This window comes from Fusarium coffeatum (genome assembly GCF_003316985.1).
Source record: "Fusarium coffeatum strain FIESC_28 chromosome Unknown BRIP53273_contig_153, whole genome shotgun sequence".
NCBI lineage: Eukaryota > Fungi > Ascomycota > Sordariomycetes > Hypocreales > Nectriaceae > Fusarium > Fusarium coffeatum.
In genome coordinates this window covers 13,976-33,165 of record NW_022157946.1, presented here as the reverse complement: position 1 = coordinate 33,165, position 19,190 = coordinate 13,976, and the positions used below count along the sequence as shown (strand labels likewise).

Genomic DNA, 19,190 nt, shown 5'->3' with positions numbered 1-19,190 from the left:
AGCTACTATGTAAATACCACCAGCCGATGTCCGGATGCTACTGTTCTTGCTCTTCATTACTGAAGAGAACCGTTGACGCCACGGACATTTGATAGAAACGGGAATGATCACTCAGATTTCCAAGGATAGCCACACTCCATTGTCTGGACTCGATCTCTCAAACCGGGCTTCCGAGAGTAATTCAAGAAAGAACTTGATTCAAGTGACAACCCTCGGGGGGAAAAGAGCCATACCTCGAGTCTCTTACTCGTCTGCCTCCTTTGTAAATACCACTACTTTTGCTCACTTTGTCTTTATATACAACGAATCATGAGCGTTGCTACTGATGCCACCACCCTTCTCGAATACCCTTTGTTCGAAAGGAGGCCGGACCCAATTGAGGACATTTACGAAACAACGATATCACAGGCCAGGCAGTGCCGACTAAGGGTACCATCCAAGTCACTGCAGGGAGCGCGGGCTCTTGATCTCTCCCCGAGAGATCAGACGTTGGACTTGTTTTCTCCCCGGATATCCCACGACACCATGCCCTAGCCCCTAGTCCTGACTAACGGTGGATGGCTTCTTCTTATAGTGAGCCATCTTTGGTCTAGCGCTGTCAACTACTTCTACCCATGACCCTGAACATCCAGGTTCTCTCAAATCTTCAGGCGAGGAGAGCAATATGCATGGCATTCCGCGGTCACGGACAACATTTTTCTTCAGTTGAAGTTGACGCGGTTTGAACTGGGACCCCGCTTGGCCTTCGAATTCGCTTATACACAAGTTTTTCACTATTATCGCGACAACAGACAAAAGTTGCCAACTCTCTATTAGGAACAGCCTTGTCAACCGTCGATGACCGGCCAAATCCTACTAAGAGTAACTTCGTTCTCGGGATTGTCATTTCACCTTACGCAACGCTGGACTGGTTGTCTATTATCTAGGGCGTCGCACGTCATCTCGGGACCCCTAGACTTGGACCCTTTACTCCCTGGACAACTGCGGATGGTCTATCGTCAAATTGGCAGAGTAGTTCTCTCGCAGGGTGGCGCTGCGACCGAAACAGTTTCTGGCCATGAACGCGCAGACCCTCGGCAGCTTTTGACCTCGGACCTCTATGATTACCACGGGGCATGCACGGTTGGATCGCCATCAGAAAGTCCTGAGCACAAAGAAACGTAAATTGCTGGATTTAATGGTGGATTCTTATAAGCTTGCGCAAAATCGACTGCAAGTCCGAGCAAGGGAGATGCATCAGTATGTCCAACTACCCAAACTCTTTTCAGGACTGCTAGATTATTCAACATATTGCCCGATCTAGGGATCTCCTACCATGAATGGAACCTCCATTTCCTATCACACTCGCCCTACTGTTCACCCTAGTTGGAGTTGCCCTGAATATTCTCCTGCTGTCTAGTTTCTCATTTACTAAGGGCAGATCTTCGACTAGGACTCTGCCGAAACCATGAAAATGCACGGACATATCTTCGGTCTGTGCCCCCAAGCGAACTTGACCAAGTACCGGATGACAAAACCACGGACGAGACTTCACAAAAGTCTGTTACAATACTCCGTACCACAGGCCACAAGGGTTACAAAATGAAACATCCGCAGCAGCGCGCGTACCTTCCGCTATCACCCTCACCAAATACTTAGTAAGAGATACTCATGGCAAACTGATAGGTAGCTCAAGGCTGACAATGTATACCCATCAACATTTGAGATCCTTTTGGGCCATGTTCTAAGTAGCCAGGACTCGAATGTTCCCATCTTGGGTACGGCTTTATGTTCAGCATACACTCAATACTAAAACCAGCACTTGATCGAGGTTGATAGTGCGATGTTGTACACGAAGAAAACATAACAAGGCTTAGGGTCACCAGCGGACTAGCAGAGCCTCGCCTCATCATTCTGCTTTTAAAAAGTCTCTCGCCGCCTACCCAAAAGAGCTCGCAATTTATTACTGTCTACGGAAAAAAGTTTACGTTTCGCTGCGGGAATCTTTCAAGTTGCTCAGGCTTGCTGAGCTGGATCGCGAATGTGACCTTTCAGCATGCCCCTGTCCTTATCGTTCAGGGCCTGGGAGGTGGGGATCATATTGCTTCTTTTGTCTCTTGCATGTTTGTTCATTGGCTGTTGCTGGTGGGTAGAACGCATGGACTCCCCGCCTGCTATGGCCGTGCGACTGTTCGTCCTCGGATTGGAGGCCCCTGTTGACCTCCCCTTGGTTGAGTGCTGCATCTAGCTTCGCATACCCTTGTTCAGTTACGCTTGGTGCCAAGGCTTGCGGCATCGACGTAATGACCTAGCAAGAGATGAACCGGCTGTCAACCAGAACTGCCGTCTTCCAACTATATTGCCCCCAGTGCAGCTCTGAACAGTCATGGGACCAGATATGAAAGACCTGGGGACTAATAACTCTACTTTTCCCCACTGCAGTAGCGACTGCACGAACACTCTCAGGCAACATGGTATGCATTTTAACCTGGGAAATAGTTCCGCCTTGTAACCACATCCGCGAAAGAATTCTCATCAGTTCTCACATAACTCGCCTTGAACAATGTCTCTGCTAAGCTTTTTAAGGACTCAATCCCGTCAATCAGAAGACCTCGGTGATCGGGTCCGAGTCGTATCAACCCCGCTAATGGCATTTGGGTTCACTGACCAGAGTCTCCCTTGCTTTTTGGGTTATACGAGCCTGAATTGCTCGCAGCCTCACAGAGCCAGACCAATTCTAAAGAAACTGCCAGCTTCTCAATGTCTCATCTGATTTGAGTCAATTCATAAAATGACTGGATGGCCAGACCATGAGTGGCAAGAAGGGAGAATCCTTATGCACCACATTTCTTATCTGAGCGCCCTTCATAATCCCTTATGCCAACCCTTCTCTCTTATACTGGGTCCGGTCTACTGATAGTGACAGCCGCGACGATCCCTCGTCACCTGGTAATCTGTCCGCATTGCTGCCAGACACGTTGTTGTTATGCTATCTTCGAAACTGGTATTTCCCTGTGATACTGACGTACTATCTTGGTTGTGGGCCGCTTGTCAAACACTTCGGAGGCTCGCCGCTGCCTGTTGTGAGACTTGAGACCGAGAGGCTCACACTCTTTATGTACAAACAATCTTGTTCTCATACGTGTATGAAACCGCCCAAGCCACCACCGAAAGAAGTACAAGCAGGTGGTTGAACCTGAAGCTCCTAGACCTTTTTGCGCGACGAGCCAAGCTGAAATGATTGAGACCTATCGCTCCTACTGAGGACTGCAAACTGATATTCCGGGCTTTTGGTAAATCTCCAGTCGATATATCAGAAATTTTGGTCCGGTCAAGAGATCTTGGTTCAGCTTGACGTACTTCTCCCGCAACCCTCACTTGAATGTGGGATACGATTATGACTGATATCTCACTTAACGTTGTGCCGTGTCAGGTCTGTGATCATGCTGAGGAAACCATTTCACCAGCGACCTACGGCAGGCCGCAGCAGTGACCCCGGCATTGCGAAGCTAGTTTGGTGCAACCTAGCTCTGACCTTTGTCTCGATCCCCTCGTCTTGTTCACAGAGCCTCGGAGATTCTATTGGTGGACCCAATGAGTTGACTGGTCACTGCATGCCTGCAATCCAGAGCATAAGCACTTTGTGCTGGATCTTGGGAACGGATGGTGCCCTCCTACAGTAGCAGCGGTACCGACGGTAAGGAAATGCCAGATTAATGGCAACCCAGAATCTGACCGACATTGTAGTGATGGGGTCATCCCTGTGCCGGCAGCTGCACAGGTACATATGTACTGTACCTTACATACATACCTAGGTATCTTTGCGCATGCAGAGAGATAACAAAAGAGGCAGTTTATTGCAACTGAAATTCATATAACAAATATCCCTCGAATGAGAAGGATACAAGATTTGAATTTCGCTAATCTTGCTAATAGATCCACGGAACCCTCGAAGTTCAACAGAATTTTCATCGCTTAAATCTCTGTTACTCCCTTGCTTGATGCTTATGATTCGAGCGTGGCCAAGTCAACAACATCATTCTTCATCCCTCGCGTCAACCCCACTGAACAGGCCCCATTCTATCTGCAAGCCACTCACCACGGTGCCCTGTCCCTGTATCTGTGCCTAGCCTCTTTTCTTCTTCTTCCCTCTTGTTTTCGCCGTTAGACTATGCGGATCTGGTCCGGACCACGCGAGTGGGAACGGCCAACGGCCCCGAGAAACATAAAAAGCACATCACAGGCGTTTCGCAGCGCTACTGTAAGAGCCTCCTTCTTGTCTGCCAACAATAAGATAGAAATGCGCAGTTTCTTGCAGGATGCATCCTTGGTGTCTCTTGTTGTTGTCGCAAGTGCAACGAGCTCGACTCTAATCCTGCAGCAACCTCGCTGCCGCAGGAACCCGGAGCGCCACTATTTCAGTCGTTTTTTCCAGGGTATGTTGCTCCTGTGAAGCTGTCATATCTGACATTTGAGATGCACTTGTTTGGCTGGAGTTACATTGTCTGCAAAGTGAGCCTTTTTGCCCTGTCTTGGTTCCTTGGCCTGTCCTGGAGATCTTATGGGCCCTGGGCCCAAACCGGAAATACTGGGATCTGCCCAGCCTTTTTGACAGCTAAACTGGCAATCCTGGCAATGTTACAAGGTGGATCATGATTGATATGCCTCCAATGCTACCTTGACTACGTAGATACGTGCGTCGTACGCATAAGCTCGATTTCAGGTGAGGGACAGAACGGCAGAGCAAAGAAAACATGGACCAGGGCCTGACAACAGTAGAAAAGTTCGGATGATTCATCGCGAAATCAATATGCGGCAAGTCAGTGTCAGTAGTGAGAGAACAACTCGAGACTGTCATAACAGCAACAATTGGTAATGTAATTTTGTATTACATTTCGTATTAGCAACTATTTCTCACCGCTAACTCATCAATGGTGTCAACATATTAAGTAGTACCCAGTCAGATACTACGCAATATGCATGCTTGACTCTATTCATCCTTCGATCTCAGTTCTCCAGTAATGTGGTCCAGGGTAGTTGGCATGCAAGATCTATCAAGGCATTTCAACTCCCACAAAAAGATAAAAGACAAAATAAGTTAATTACTTTGAACAACCTTGGATCAAATCCTAGGATTTCTTTTGTCACCTGAAGCTTAAATTAGAAGGCAATATTCCTGTCATCTCTTTGTCTCCATCTTGTATCTATTTGAAGCAAATATTTTCTCCTTTTTTCCCCATCGTGAATAATCTCCGCGTACATGGGATGATTTTCAACAAATATGGTGGATATGGATATGGAGATACGTAACTTGATTTTGATACAACCTTACACGTCATATTGGCTGCAAGTTCGGTGGATTGTACGATCAGCAGAGCCGGAGATCAAGGAGAGATGAAGACTATTCTGAAACACGAGACTATACGAGATATGGCATGTGATTAAGTGAATGCCGAAAAGAAAGGTCACGTTCTCATACTATGGTGCAAGAGATATCATAAGAAATGGGTCCATGAGATGTCATATCCGTGTTCGATTCCCCTGTCATCCGTCACCTTTCAGTTGTACCACAACTGCTACTTAGATGTAGAAAAGGCCGAGTCCTTTAGATCCTTGTGATGTGGCCCACTGTCATCAAGCGATTCAATTAAGGTCAATAATAGCTACCAAAAGCAATGAGCTTAATTAAAGGGGACATCTATCGAGTTGGTGACGGAGAAACTCGACTGTCGTATCCCAATACCTTTGATACTATCTGACCACATATCTGAATATCATGAGCTACCTAGGCAGGTAGGTAACAGAAGAATCATCCCCAAGGCTTAGGCTACTATTTTAAAATAGCCTAAATACTTATCTAAGCTGGCATAAAGTGACTGAAGTATTTCATCTCTTATACTTTTAGGGGCTAATTCTCCTGATACCCTGAGACTCGGGCTATCTTATCCATCTCAACTACCTAAGAATGTTTACTGTTACCTGTGATTGTTACTTGTGACCACACATTACGATGATGATCGTTTCAGTTTCATCTATGCTTAGTGCAGCACATTTGCTGAAGATGTTTGAAAGTAGTTGGAATAAGAAAGTTGAGAGTTGGTCAAGCCTGAAGCTGGTGATGTATTTGATTTATAGCTATTCCTAGTGGTTCCCTGAACTTGTGAGCATGTAATCACATTATTCATTCCATCTGAGGGTTCAAAGTAGTTTGATCCCTGTAGTTACCGATTATTGCTGAAAGCCCTAGTCTTATATACTTATCTCTCAGCCTCTTTCAGAAGATCTACCATCATAGATACTGATAGAGAGATCTATGCTTTGTTAAAAACCCAGTCCTTCCATAGTAAACCTCATATCGCTATCTGAGTAGCATTACAGAAACTAAGTCACATAGTTGACCATAAGGCATAGAATCCCCCCGAAGCCGTACATAGACCTCCTTTAAGATTGGCAATTGGCAATGTAGTTTTGTATTACATTTCGTATTAGCAACTGTTTCTCACTGCTATCTCACTGCTAACTCAAGCAACTATTCTTTCCTTTCGCTTCCTTCCGCGATTGACGATTCCAGCCTGTCTAAAACCTTCCGCGGTTCACACCTTATTCCATGAAATCGAAATCGAAATCGCTCAAATCCAGCTTGGTCTTCTTTGTTGGTCGTGGCTCACTTGAAGTAGAACCACGTTTGTTAGTCGAAGGAGTAGGAATAGAAGGCGTGGAACCTGACCCAGTTACTTGCCCTTTACCCAGTTGTGTCTTCTTGAACTCAGCGAGGTCTTTGTCCAATCTACCCTTGGGATCGCTTTGTTCTTTCTCGAGCTCCTCTTTAAGCTCCTTTTTAAGCTTCTTCTCAAGTTCCTCCTTGAGACGAGCTTGTTCCAACTTGAATCCCCCATCAAGCTCTGCCTTAAGCTCAGCTGTTTGGTTACCGAGTTCCTTCTCGAGAGTATCGACCCTAGGACCTATAGCATTAAATTCACGTGCCAAAAGCGCCAAAGACTGAAAAGGCTTCGCAATCCTCTTCTTGAACCTCTCCTCGCTCGCTTCGGCCGCTTGAAGTGCATTAGCAGCTGTATTAACAGCTGATAACGCTAGATTACGGACTTCTCCGTCTTTGTCTCCATCTCCAGTGCTAATAGTCCTGACCTGCAGAAGGTGAGCCAGCGACATGGCAGTTAAGTAAGTGGCGATCGAACTGTTGATTTGCCCGTTTTTCGCCACGAATTGGCATGCTAAAATCTGTGCATGTTTTGGGATAATCTGTTCCCATGGCCTTTGGTGCGCTTTAGCCCCAGAGTACGCCTGCCATGCCTTCTCGCAGGCAGCTTTGGTGGTTCGGACTAGGCTGGATTCATTTTCATAAGAGCGAGAATCTTTCTTTCCCTTCTGAGAACTCTTCTTCTCCTTCCGAGCAATCATCCTCTCCTTCTGCGAAGTGTAGTGTTCTTTAATGACATCGATTGTATCATCCAATAGCTTAGTGTGCAGTGCATTTGATTCGTCGAAATAGCGGTATGCAGCTTCAATAGCCATCTTCTGAGGCCACTTCTTCTTTGCGTTGCCTGTGCAGCGGATAAGAGGCCAATTGCTTACATCTGGAGCATGATTATTCCATGCCCCCTTATTCTTCTTGAGGTATTGCTCAAGATAGACACTGAAATCGCATTCAGCATCAAGATCATCATTCTCATCGTCGTCTTCGCCGTCGTATTCGTCGTTGTCTTCATGGTTGTCTTCATAATCGTCTTCATCGTCATCGTCATAATCGTCTTCGTCGTCATCTTCATAATCGTCTTCAGCTTCATTCTCATCGTTGTTATAGTTTCCCTCAATCTCATTGCCGTCTTGGACATTCTGGTCGTTCCCATTAGTGTTGTTGGTGCATTTGGGAGTAGAATTGCTGTTTGCAGAGTTGTTGTTGTGGTTTTTAGTCCCCTAGACATCCTCCACAAACATATCAACGTCAGGGACAACAATTATCTCAGCCCACTCAAATGCTGGTTTGTTGTGTGTGACAGGAAGGTTGTTAATGCGCTCAGGGCTAGCAAACGTATCTGCGTAGTTTCCGTTTGCGTAATTTTCAAGGTATCTGTAGCCGTCGAATACAAGGTTGATCTTGCGTTTTTCGCTTTGTACCGCGATATAATCATCAACATTGATACAATCATCAACCTTCTTGTCAGGTGAGAATAGAGGCTTTGCAGTGAAGTTTCGGCGGTCGCATGCCTGAATCGCCCAATGGTCGAAGGCCTGATCACGAACCCATGATCCGAACTCCAGCCAACGGTTTGGAGTAGCGTCCAAACCTCCGTATTCTTCGTCCATTGCGACAGCTAATATTTATTAGATGATGTACAGTGAGCGCAAAGTTCAAATTGACGTACCGATCAAGACAGCGAAGGAGGCGTGCGAAGAAAGATATAGGAGAAGAGTAAAGAAGAGCTGATCTCTGACTTCGTTTGGAGGCTAGTTAGCAGTGGCCACAACAAAGGGCACCCTGATGAGTACCTCCAGGAGTAAGTGAAAAGATTGAAAGCCTAGGACTCTCCGGAAGTTGGGACACTTATAGCTCTCAGGGCAGAACGAGAGCTTAGTTAGTCATAAGTGGATGAAGGTGAAAGATGAAAGAGCGAGAGGTGAAGAAGGAGAAGGAGAATGAATGCGAGTGCGCTGCCTGCTGTAATGAGGGGGCTAGGAGAGTGAATTACCATCTACCCGCTTCTGTTTTGCAAGGCAGTGGATGGCACTGGCAGATTAACTCCTGTTCACTTGCTGGGCTGTTACTGCGCGGGCCATTTAGGCAGGATACCGCGACTGCCAGTTGACTGCCTCCTTCCAATCATAGATTAGCAGAGATAAAAAGGAGTGAAGGGAAATTCAGAAGACTTCTTGTTTCTTTGAGTCGCCCTTATGATTGAGTGTCATTTCGTTCATCTTCACGCAATCAACCAACAGCATGAGAAGAAGGTTGACGCAACTAGACTAGGAGGGAGGCTCACGAGTATCTATTGACAAATTTATGACGAGACCCTAAGGGACGAAATAGTTTGGCAACTTTATGATAGCTTATGTTAGCATTTAGGCTACTTTGTTTTAACACCCTAAGCCTTAGGCAGAGAACAACGTTTGCGAAGCCCTGGCATCCATTATAAGGTGGTGAGTGCTGAGAAGCCTGGGCTATAGAGCTCTCTGCCTATAAGTTTACCCCCTCTCCTTTCTTTTTCTCTTCTTTCCCTTTTCTTCCTCCTACATCCTCCTCCTGCATCTTCCTCCTACATCATCCTTTCCCACCAGACAAGAAGGTCGATGAGTATATCGCGGCACGGCTTGAGAAGCGCAAGATCTACCTCCTACGCCGCAGCTTCAGAATCTATAACAACTACGCAAAGGACGGAGATGAGTTTGTCCATCCTGAGAACACTGATGGCCTTTACGTTACCTTCAACAAAGCAGCATTTCTGTGGGCTGAAGAAGAAAACTATTCTGAGCTCGCAATCGGCAGTATTGACGTCCCTGGGACGTGGTTTGGAGACTACTCAGTGAAGCCGAAGTTAACCAAAGCCATCCGCGAGCGACACAGCGTTGTACTACTCTACAATACCAACCCGCTATTCAACAATCCTTCGGCCATCTGTTTCGCCTCTGAGTCCGCCTTTCAACGAGTATATCTATACTGAAATGCAAAGAAACTCGATAATTATAACCATCCTTGACGATGACGACGAAGAGTACAAGGTACCTATGGAGACCACTCATCGATGATGACTTCGCCTACATTGAAACCGCATTGGGATACGGAATCCTTGTTTGTTTCCCGGGCATGAATGATCTCTTCTGGAGAAACACAAGAATCAGATGCCAATGAGGGCGCAAATGTGCTGGGTCGGCGACCTGGGGTACCTCTTGGCTAAGGAGTACTTGAAAGATTATCCGGTCGAACCCGGATTCCGCGGGCGTTTTAATAGTGGATGCGACATCGTCAATAACATCGTTCGCTCCTGGATCAAGGGCAAGATTGTTGTCCCTGTTGTTTATATGGAGGATAGGCCGTCTGCCGAGGAGTACGTCGAGGGAATTGGAAACCTCAACAACGCTGGAAACAGCAATTATACCCCCCAACACACCTACAACACCAGTTCAAACAACCAGAATGTCCAAGGCGACGATGGGAACGGCCAGAATGCTCGGAAGGAGAAGAAGATTTCTCAGAAGGGAGAGAAAGATTCTCGCCCCTACGAAAATAAATCCAGCCTACTGGGTGATCCGAGCCACCAAAGCTGCATGCGAGAAGGCATGGCAGGTATACTCAGGTGGATGAGAGAAGAATTGTCTAAGGCTTAGGCTACAACAATAAGATAGCCTGAAGGCTAGTCTAAGCTACCATAAAGTTACTAAACCTTTTCGTCCCTTATGCTCTTGACGGCCAGCTCTTCTAATACCCTGAAGGATACCTGATTCTTGTATTTCCCCTTGAGAGATTCATCTAATTCCAGAACACGGAGTGAGATTTCGTTTTCCAACGGAGAAGCCATCACGATAATATTGATGTAACAGCTTTCGACATGTACAATTACTTGGCCTAGCGGAACAAGTTGGATAAGAAGTGTCTCGTCGTTATTCATTATGAACGTAACAATAGTACATGATATCTCGTCAAAGCTGTGACTAACATTAAAGCTTCTGCTCCTTATAATTTACATTAATCAAAAGGAATTCGTCGTAGGCCCTGACCCATGCCTCTCTTCTTCATCTCCTGAGCAGCTGCGATACTGCTAGGGACCTTGATACCACAGCAGTCACCCCAACCCGTACCATCGTGGGCTTTGCCAGTATGGTCATGACCCGCATGTGGATCATCTTCAGCAACTTCCTCATCACCGGCACCGGTGTCCTCACTCATACCATCGTCAGCTGGTACTAGCGATCCGAAAAGGAAGTGCTGCATGACGGGAAGCTTGCCCAAGACTTCGGCGACAAACATGCGGCGCATGCCTCCGTCGATCTTTGTCCATGATCGCGCTGATGAGATGTCATCGAGCATGGGGCTGTGCCATCTCAAACCCTTGACAGTTTTTGTGCTATTTACAAAGCTCACCTGACCCAAGTACATGTAGTCGTGGCCGAACTCTTCCAAGGTCAAGTCCTGATGAATCGCTCTTGGTGTGATATATGGGTGGTGCAACAGCTGCGTGGCACCAAAGAGGAAAGGCAGAAATTGGTAATCATCGAGACCCCAGACACCATGGGATCCAGCAGGTTCGAGGTAGTATGTCATCTGAATAACTCGCATAACCTCCAGGTACCGCACAAAGACCTTAAGTACGATGGGCTTGAAGTCGGACTGCTTTAATAGGCCCAGTTGGTAAAGGCAGAGGAGCCAAATCATAAAGTTCAGCTCGTGTCCAGATCCGTAGTCGATTCGGTTTCCGTTGCCGAATGACTGGCAGAAGTATGTGGAAAGTTCGTTGATAGCATCTTCGTTCTGTACGCCGATCTCGCGATGCCACTCTGCACTATTTTTTTGAGCAAGCTCGAGAAGGCCGCGGAATGCCTTGTTTCCAAATCTCGAACCGCCCTGCTCATCTGGAGGAGATTTTGATACCAGTTGTTCTGTCTCGTCGAGGATGTGTAGGATGGTTTTGACAGGGGCGCTCAAGTCTGCGTCCTTGACCGCGGAGTTGGGAGTATCCTTTACGGACTCTGCTAGGGCAAAGACCCAGGCTGTGATGAGCTTATATGTTGAGGATGAGAGGAAGATATCATGGTCCTTCTTCGATAAAATTCGTCGTGAAGGCGTCTTGAACGTCCAGTTGTTGGTCTCAGGTGGCGTGGGTAGAGTGGGCGTCTCGGGGATGGGAGTAGGATTGGAGGGGCCGGAGCGTCGCTTTCGGGGTTCGAGCTTTGGGAGTCGGTCTTTGAGATTTGGTATCGATGATGCCGCTGGTTCTGCGGCACCTTGTGGTGATGCTGACTGAGGAGGAGCTTGTGAAGTCATTTTGTGTACAAGTTGTGGTTATGTTGTTGGTAGGTTGAAGTTGGATTGCTAACACCGAGAGAGGCTGCATGTCATAAGTTATGGAGCTTTGATTGGCAGCCACCTTTACGGGTAGCTTCTAGACCGACCCCACTATCTTCATGTCACAGCGAGTAACAAACCAACTAACTCATAGAACATTTTTCTTTTCTCAGGTGAATTCTAATAGCTTCACTCTCATACCTTGATACTAATCTCATAATTTCTCACGCTCAATAATTTCCACTCACTTCAATTGACCAAGATAATCCGATATACCACCTGACGCAACGCGGGGCCATAGCTCAAGGGACCTAGGAAAATTTCCCAGCCTTACAAGACAACCAAAACTTAGTCGTTTCAAACACCAAATCAAAGACATCACAATGGCTCCCATCGAACCCACAGCCGAGCTTTCACATCTCACAAAGTCCGACGGCTCTGCGACATTCTCATACGGCGGATATGCCGTGATAGCCGCAGTCAACGGCCCTGTCGAGGCCCAGAGACGAGACGAGAATGCCTTTGAGGCTCTGGTGGACGTCATTGTTCGTCCCGCCGCTGGCGTAGGAGGTGCGTAACATGTCTTGTTACAGATAGTATCAGATCCTCATACTGACTCGTGTCGCAACTACAGGTACCCGTGAGAGACAGCTTGAGTCCATCATGCAGGCTGCGCTCAGGCAGCTCATCCCTGTGAGAGACTTTCCTCGATCTGTGATTCAGATCACTCTTCAGGTGGCCGAGACACCTGAGAATGCATACGTCAATGCAAAGATCAATCAAGCCCAATTGGTAGGATGAGATGTCAAACAGATGAGATACCCTTGAGCTGACGTTTACCAAAGAACCTCCCCATCATTCCCGCACTTTTCCACACAGCTATCCTAGGACTTCTCAGCGCCGCAGTTCCTCTGAAGACTATCGGCGCAGCGACTCTACTTGCCATTCCTGAGGAGGAGGGCAAAGGCATCATCGTCGATCCAAGCGCCGTAGATATTGATCACGCGAAGTCAGTGCACGTTCTCGGATTCACTTCTCACGATGACTTGCTCTTGGCGGAGAGTGAGGGCGCTTTCACCCCCGATGAGTGGACCAAGGTTCTCCAGACTGGACAGCGCATATGTTGCGAACATCAGCAACCTGGCTTCGATACAGCTATGTCCGGAGACAATGTTGAATCCCCGGGCATGCGACAGTTCATCCGCTCTGCTATGGAAGCTCAAGTGGCGGAAGACCTTCACTGGAAATGATCCACCAGTCCAAACTGCATGACAACAAGCTCGTTATCTCCAACATGTATCTACAGCCAAGATGAGCATCAAACCCTCGTTTACAGAGCAGTAGGCGCCCAGCCACTAGCCGTTTACCAATCTGATCAAACATAGCGTAAGACTCTCGCGTGGCGAGGATTATCTCGACGGGGCTTTGAGGCCAGCCTTGAAAATCCTGAGAAGAGGGTCAAACCCAGGATTATCAAATTGGCTTTTTTGTTTCCCGTTATTCAAACTGCCAAGCATAGTTTGTTCTTCCCAAGTCTGTCGGGACTTTGCTGATCCGGGCTGCTATCGGATAGGGTGTCAATATGTGTGTACATCAGCTCCTCAGCCTCAGTGGACGAGACGAAACTGGCGGGCTGGGGATGTTTCACCATAGCATCAGAAACCGTGTTGGCAGTCTCAGGCCGATTTAGGGATTGGACGAGTTAGCGAAGGAGAATAGATACCAATGAAATTTCACAGAATCTTGATATAAAACATTTTTTCTTGACCGTATCCCCAGACTGGAAGGTTGGTTGGTCTGTTTGTGATTTTAAACGCGGTGAGGATCTTGATGGCTTTTTCTTCTCTTACAAGGGGGCTTACAAAACTGGGGGTTGCATTAAGATACGAGCATGCAGACTTGCAGAGTTACAGCAAAATGCAACACTCTTGTCAGCGTTTGTACGGAAGGGACATTTTGAGTGAATATTTCCGACTTTGTATCCAATGCTTAGTCTAGATCTCCACGTTGCCGTTTGGTACCGAAACATGAGGTGAACAACCTAGGAGAGATTATTGCTGAGACAGCTACAGCTTGCCACGCGGGTAAATGTCCACATGGCATTGGCCAGTTTCTACTATCCACTATTTACTGGTAAACAGTCTGTGATAATACCTGATGCCAATGTTTTGGTGTCACAACGGCTAAGAGGATCGTCATAGCTGATGTTATAACCATTGTAGAGCTCGGAGGCCGAGGTTCATGTGTCGATTAGGCGAACAGATTGACAATGTTGTACTGAACAAAAGATGAACTCAAATTGGTGGAATTTGAACAAGATGAAGTTAAATCTCAAACAAATGTTGACTTGCATGTAAGCATTGTATCACAGACTATCATGCCCTACGTGTTGATAGAGTTTATGTGCACTTACAGCCGCATGAAAAAGAAAAGAGCTCGAAACTAACAAACTGGGGAAATCTGCAACATCCCGGAGGCCGTTGGAAAGCTAATGTCCACTTGACAACTGTAGGGTCCACTTGCTGGGCGTAAAATACTCATAGAATGCCCTATCGTTTAGGTATCCTACTAGGAAAAGCACGGAGGATATCTAGAGTTATATTACATGGACTAGGATACTCTTTCATATCCTATAATACCACTAATCATATAAGTCATTGCATATTACTTGTCCCGTCCAAGAGCCACTAGTTGCGGTAAGCAATTAGCTACCTACCTATGGAAATACAATTGGATTCAGCTCCATGGCTATCAACCATGCAGTTGGGTCCCGTCCGTCCCCTATCAACTGCAACGTCGTTTTAATCGACGTCTCAGCCGGCGCTAGACGAGGAAAAAGATTTTGTCACAGGGAGTCTAGGCTCTCAAAGGGGCGACCAGGGGGTTTCATCTGCTATCACCGATCACCGTAGGTCAAGGGGACCATGAGCACCTGAATTCCATGGGCTACTGAGTTCCACGACGGGAGCTTTTCCCAAATGACCAAAACGAGCCCAGACCCTGGAGCAGATATGACAAGGGGAGAGGAGAAGGAGGAGGAGGAGGGGATGAAGTTTTAGAACTCGAGATAACTATGGAGAAGAGGTGTCGGATATAGGAAAACAAGGAAACACTGAAGGAAGAGTATTAAAGAGAGGAATAGTACGCATCAGTTCTTTGGTTCGGTAGCCGGTCTCAACTCAACACTCTCTTTCCTCCCAAGGACAATCATCCTTTTCGTACCTACTCGAATACTGCATTGCATCCTTTTTTTTGTTGTTCTGTTCACTACATCGATTGTAATAATCACGCGAAAATTCAATTGTTCATCAAAGGCTCTGTGAGTCTCAGTGTCAAAAGAATTCGCCCACTTTATTTCTTCTTCTCTCTTTCTTTCTTCTATTCGCCCTTCGCTTATAAAGTGTTGCTCTTTCTCGTTTCAGTTGTCACCGAATCCTTCGATTGGCCAAGTGATTAAAAAAGCTGTTGGTCCTTTCTTGTTTCTTGTAAGCAAGAGCTGAACATCTTTTTTCTTCTTCGCTGGTCGTTGAAGTCAAATCGAATCAAACCCTTTCCTTGCATCACATATTTTTGTGGCTTGCAGGCGACTTGCATTAGATTGGGATTGCATTGTGTTGCGTTGCATCTGCAGTCAGAAGAGAAAGATCCTCGAATCCTTGTCTTGTCTTTCCTTGCTCTGGGAACCTTGTTCTTCCATTGCTTCTATTTTCTTCTCGCCTACGCCAGTTCTGCCCGAGACTCCGATCACTCTGCGAGTGGAGATACTGTTCGTTCATCGACGGTGAATAGAAGACACAATAATCGGCAACCGAACACCGCTTGTTCTTGTTCTTGTTGTGTTTTGGTCTGGAATATCACCCACGTGAATCATTTGCAGCTGCGACTACCATCAACTCATCACCTACCATCACCCAATAGCGCCTTGTCCCTCCCGCTCGGCTCGGCTCTTGCATCCATCTAAGAAGCTGTTCCAGCATCGACAATCCAATCCCTGGAAGCGTCTCATTCCCCCACAACCAACTAGCGATTCGACGAGTCCTCTGTCACGGGTCGACCCTTCGGATATCACTTTTCTCGATTCTCGATATTCGATACTGCAGTCTTGTCACTTCCCTCATTGGGTCGTCTACATCCAGTCACCGTACATCCAACCGAGCTATTAATACCGCCGAATATTACACACACACTTCCGACGTCATCCACATCTTTGTCAGCCAACCCCTGGAAGACTTCTGAAGTGCTGGTGCAAGTCAAGTCAGATCTTTGTATCTGTGTACCTGGATATTCTTATTTACGGATACAAGAACGGCATTTGTGCTTCAAAATCCGAGGCTTGTCTCCGCTTGCTCCGCGGTCTTTTCCGGTTCAGTCAATCAATCAGTCAACGGAATTTCCTGCTGGAATATACTTTTATCGCTTTTCCCTTTAAAAGTCACAGTCACAAACAGGAGTGTGTGATCAAAAGCACCAGATAAAGCAGCCAAGATAACGAGACATCGCGTGCTTTGACTTCAACCCCCTGTTTTTACTTTCCATTACGGCAATTCGGGGTCCCTATTTAGCTCCCCATCACTTCTGTTACAGCGGCCCCCCTCCACTAGCATCGGAGATATGACAGGCGTACTTTCACCCACGGCTCTCCACCCAGCTCTTGGCAACCCCCAGGACCGAGACAGTAACGGCTACAGCACCAGTACCTTGTCTCCTGCTTCTATTCCTTTGCCTGCTCCTTCGCCTCTTAAGAACACCACCTTCGCTCCTTCTGAATCAGACTCTCGTCAAACTCAGAGTCAATTGTTCGAGCAGTCAGGTCCGTTCTCAGCACCTTTACTTCCTGCCTTATCTTTCTCTGACCATCCTCAAGTACTGGACCCTTTAAACCCTCAACCTTCCCTTAAAGACTCCACTTCTACTGCCGCTTCCACTTTGTCTTCCGCCCAAGCTCAAGACCAGCAAGAGGATACAACTCCGTTGAGCTCCTCTTCTTTGCTTGCTTCTCCTTCATCATTGCCTCTTTCAGCCTCAGATCAGACCGCGTCGTGGGCTTCTTCTCAGTACCAAGCTCATCGGTCTAATTCTGGCCCGAGGGTTTCGGCTTCGGTCATCCGCCACAACAAACCCGACGCTCTATCTCTCGCACTCCCACCTTCTTCCCACAAGATGATTGCTTCAGTACAAAACTCAGAAGCTCAAGAGTCAGACTCTCAGTCTCTCTCACAGCCAGCTTCATCTTCGGCTGTACCCGGTCTTTCCAACGTCCTCCAGACCTCAGGCTCTGCTACTCCTTCGCAAAGTTTGACTGATGCGCTGAACGACCTCGCCAAATCTCGCTTGCCTACCGCTGGTGCAACGCCCACTACCGCTCGCACTTACACCTCTATTGCCAGCAACGACACAGCTACTTCTGACGCCGCAGCCACCATCCTTGCCTCAACTCTCCAGTCTCCATGCTTCTACCATCAACGCTTCGCTGATGCTGTTGATATCGGCAAGGTCCTGGAAGAGATCAAGAACGATGTTTCCATGTCTCACTCGCGCCTCGTTGCGACTGCAACTGGTGTCCGAGAAGTTTCCAAGCAGCTCCAGCGCCGTCCCATCAAGCGCGCTGTCCGCAACATCATGATTGTCACAAAGGCCCGTGACAACCAATTGGTCTATCTCACTCGTGAGCTTGCTGGCTGGCTCCTGCGAACCCCACGCTACGGCTCCGACCTCGGCGTTAACGTCTACGTCGATGCTAAGCTCCGTAACTCGCGACGCTTCGATGCATCTGGTCTGCTTAACGAGAACCCTCGCTTCCAGCACATGCTCAAGTACTGGACTCCCGATCTGTGCTGGAGCCAGCCTGAGAAGTTCGATCTTGTCCTCACCCTTGGTGGTGACGGTACAGTTCTCTTCACATCTTGGCTCTTCCAGCGCATCGTCCCCCCTGTTCTCTCATTCAGTCTCGGCAGCCTCGGCTTCATGACGACATTTGAATTTGAGAAGTACAAGGAGCACCTCAACAGAGTTATGGGTGATGACGGTATGAAGATTAACCTTCGTATGCGCTTTACCTGTACCGTTCACCGCAACAACCGCGGTGCTGGAGCTCTTGACGCACCCAAGCTCGAGGAGCCTGAGCAATTTGAGGTTCTCAATGAGCTCGTCATCGACCGAGGCCCTTCACCTTACGTCTCTAACCTCGAGCTGTATGGTGACGATGAGCTCCTCACTGTCGTACAGGCTGATGGTTGCATTTTCTCCACTCCCACTGGCTCTACTGCATACTCTTTGTCAGCCGGCGGTGCCCTCGTCCACCCTGATATCCCTGCCATTCTTCTCACTCCTATCTGCCCTCATACTCTCTCCTTCCGACCCATGGTCCTTTCCGATACCATGGCTCTCCGAGTCGTTGTTCCTCGCAACTCTCGAGCCACTGCCTACTGTGCCTTCGATGGCAAGGGCCGTCTCGAACTCCGACAAGGAGACTGTGTCACCATCACTGCCTCTCAGTACCCCTTCCCTACCGTCACACGCACCGACAATGAATGGTTCGACAGCGTCAGTCGCACTCTCCGCTGGAACGTCCGTGCTTCTGCCCAGAAGCCCTTTGACGCTGACGTTACTGAGGACGGCAAGGACGATGATGAGGTCGGCTGGGATATCGACACCGATAGTGCATGCTACGCCAGCGAGGATGGGAGTGTTAGTGCCAGTCCCATTCGTCGTCAAATGAGTCTTCTGGGGCTATGATCCGAAGCGTAGCATAGCATCTCATTCATCCATCTATACAGAAAAGAGCGAATGGTTTTCAGGCAAGGTGTTGGCGGCGTTTGGCTTTTTGCATTACCAGTTGATCTGGGCAATAAATACATCAATAGATTAGGTCTCTAGTTAGAGTACCATCCAGGAATAATTTGGATATGATGGCGAGCAGGTACTTAGACATCTAGAATAAGAAGATTCATCGTCTTGTCAATGCAATACACAATGCATGACTATTAACTTCTGAAAACATTATAATGAGTGATGTGGTGTCCAAGACTCGGCTTCTCAGGATATGACCAATCGACTCATGTTATGGCAGGACATTGTGATATGCCTACGAGATCCACGATATACGCAACAGAGCTTGGGATTATCAACACTAGAAGTAATTCTTGATCAACGATGGGCCAGTTATGGACCGAATGAAGCCAAATCTAGAAGAATC

The 19,190-nt window shown here is 47.5% G+C and overlaps 5 protein-coding genes across 5 annotated transcripts; 3 read left to right on the top strand and 2 right to left on the bottom strand.

Moving 5' to 3' along the window:
- Positions 1-6,579: 6,579 nt before the first annotated feature.
- Positions 6,580-8,304, bottom strand: FIESC28_07090 (uncharacterized protein; the record flags this gene model as incomplete). Its single annotated transcript, XM_031161232.1, has 2 exons — positions 6,580-7,879; positions 7,934-8,304. 2 exons carry the CDS (start codon positions 8,302-8,304, stop codon positions 6,580-6,582), a joined length of 1,671 nt encoding a protein of 556 aa, XP_031014703.1.
- Positions 8,305-8,479: 175 nt separating this feature from the next.
- On the top strand, positions 8,480-10,343 carry FIESC28_07089 (uncharacterized protein; the record flags this gene model as incomplete). The annotated part of the gene is made up of 5 exons (XM_031161231.1): positions 8,480-8,495; positions 9,092-9,135; positions 9,180-9,641; positions 9,835-10,279; positions 10,339-10,343. The coding sequence occupies 5 exons, from the start codon at positions 8,480-8,482 to the stop codon at positions 10,341-10,343; spliced, it is 972 nt and encodes a 323-aa protein (XP_031014702.1).
- A 335-nt stretch (positions 10,344-10,678) lies between these two features.
- On the bottom strand, positions 10,679-11,974 carry FIESC28_07088 (uncharacterized protein; the record flags this gene model as incomplete). The annotated part of the gene is made up of 1 exon (XM_031161230.1): positions 10,679-11,974. One exon carries the CDS (start codon positions 11,972-11,974, stop codon positions 10,679-10,681), a length of 1,296 nt encoding a protein of 431 aa, XP_031014701.1.
- Positions 11,975-12,378: 404 nt separating this feature from the next.
- On the top strand, positions 12,379-13,245 carry FIESC28_07087 (uncharacterized protein; the record flags this gene model as incomplete). Its single annotated transcript, XM_031161229.1, has 3 exons — positions 12,379-12,565; positions 12,630-12,787; positions 12,841-13,245. The coding sequence occupies 3 exons, from the start codon at positions 12,379-12,381 to the stop codon at positions 13,243-13,245; spliced, it is 750 nt and encodes a 249-aa protein (XP_031014700.1).
- A 3,361-nt stretch (positions 13,246-16,606) lies between these two features.
- FIESC28_07086 (uncharacterized protein) lies at positions 16,607-18,730 on the top strand (the record flags this gene model as incomplete). Its single annotated transcript, XM_031161228.1, has 1 exon — positions 16,607-18,730. One exon carries the CDS (start codon positions 16,607-16,609, stop codon positions 18,728-18,730), a length of 2,124 nt encoding a protein of 707 aa, XP_031014699.1.
- Between the last annotated feature and the right edge of the window lie 460 nt (positions 18,731-19,190).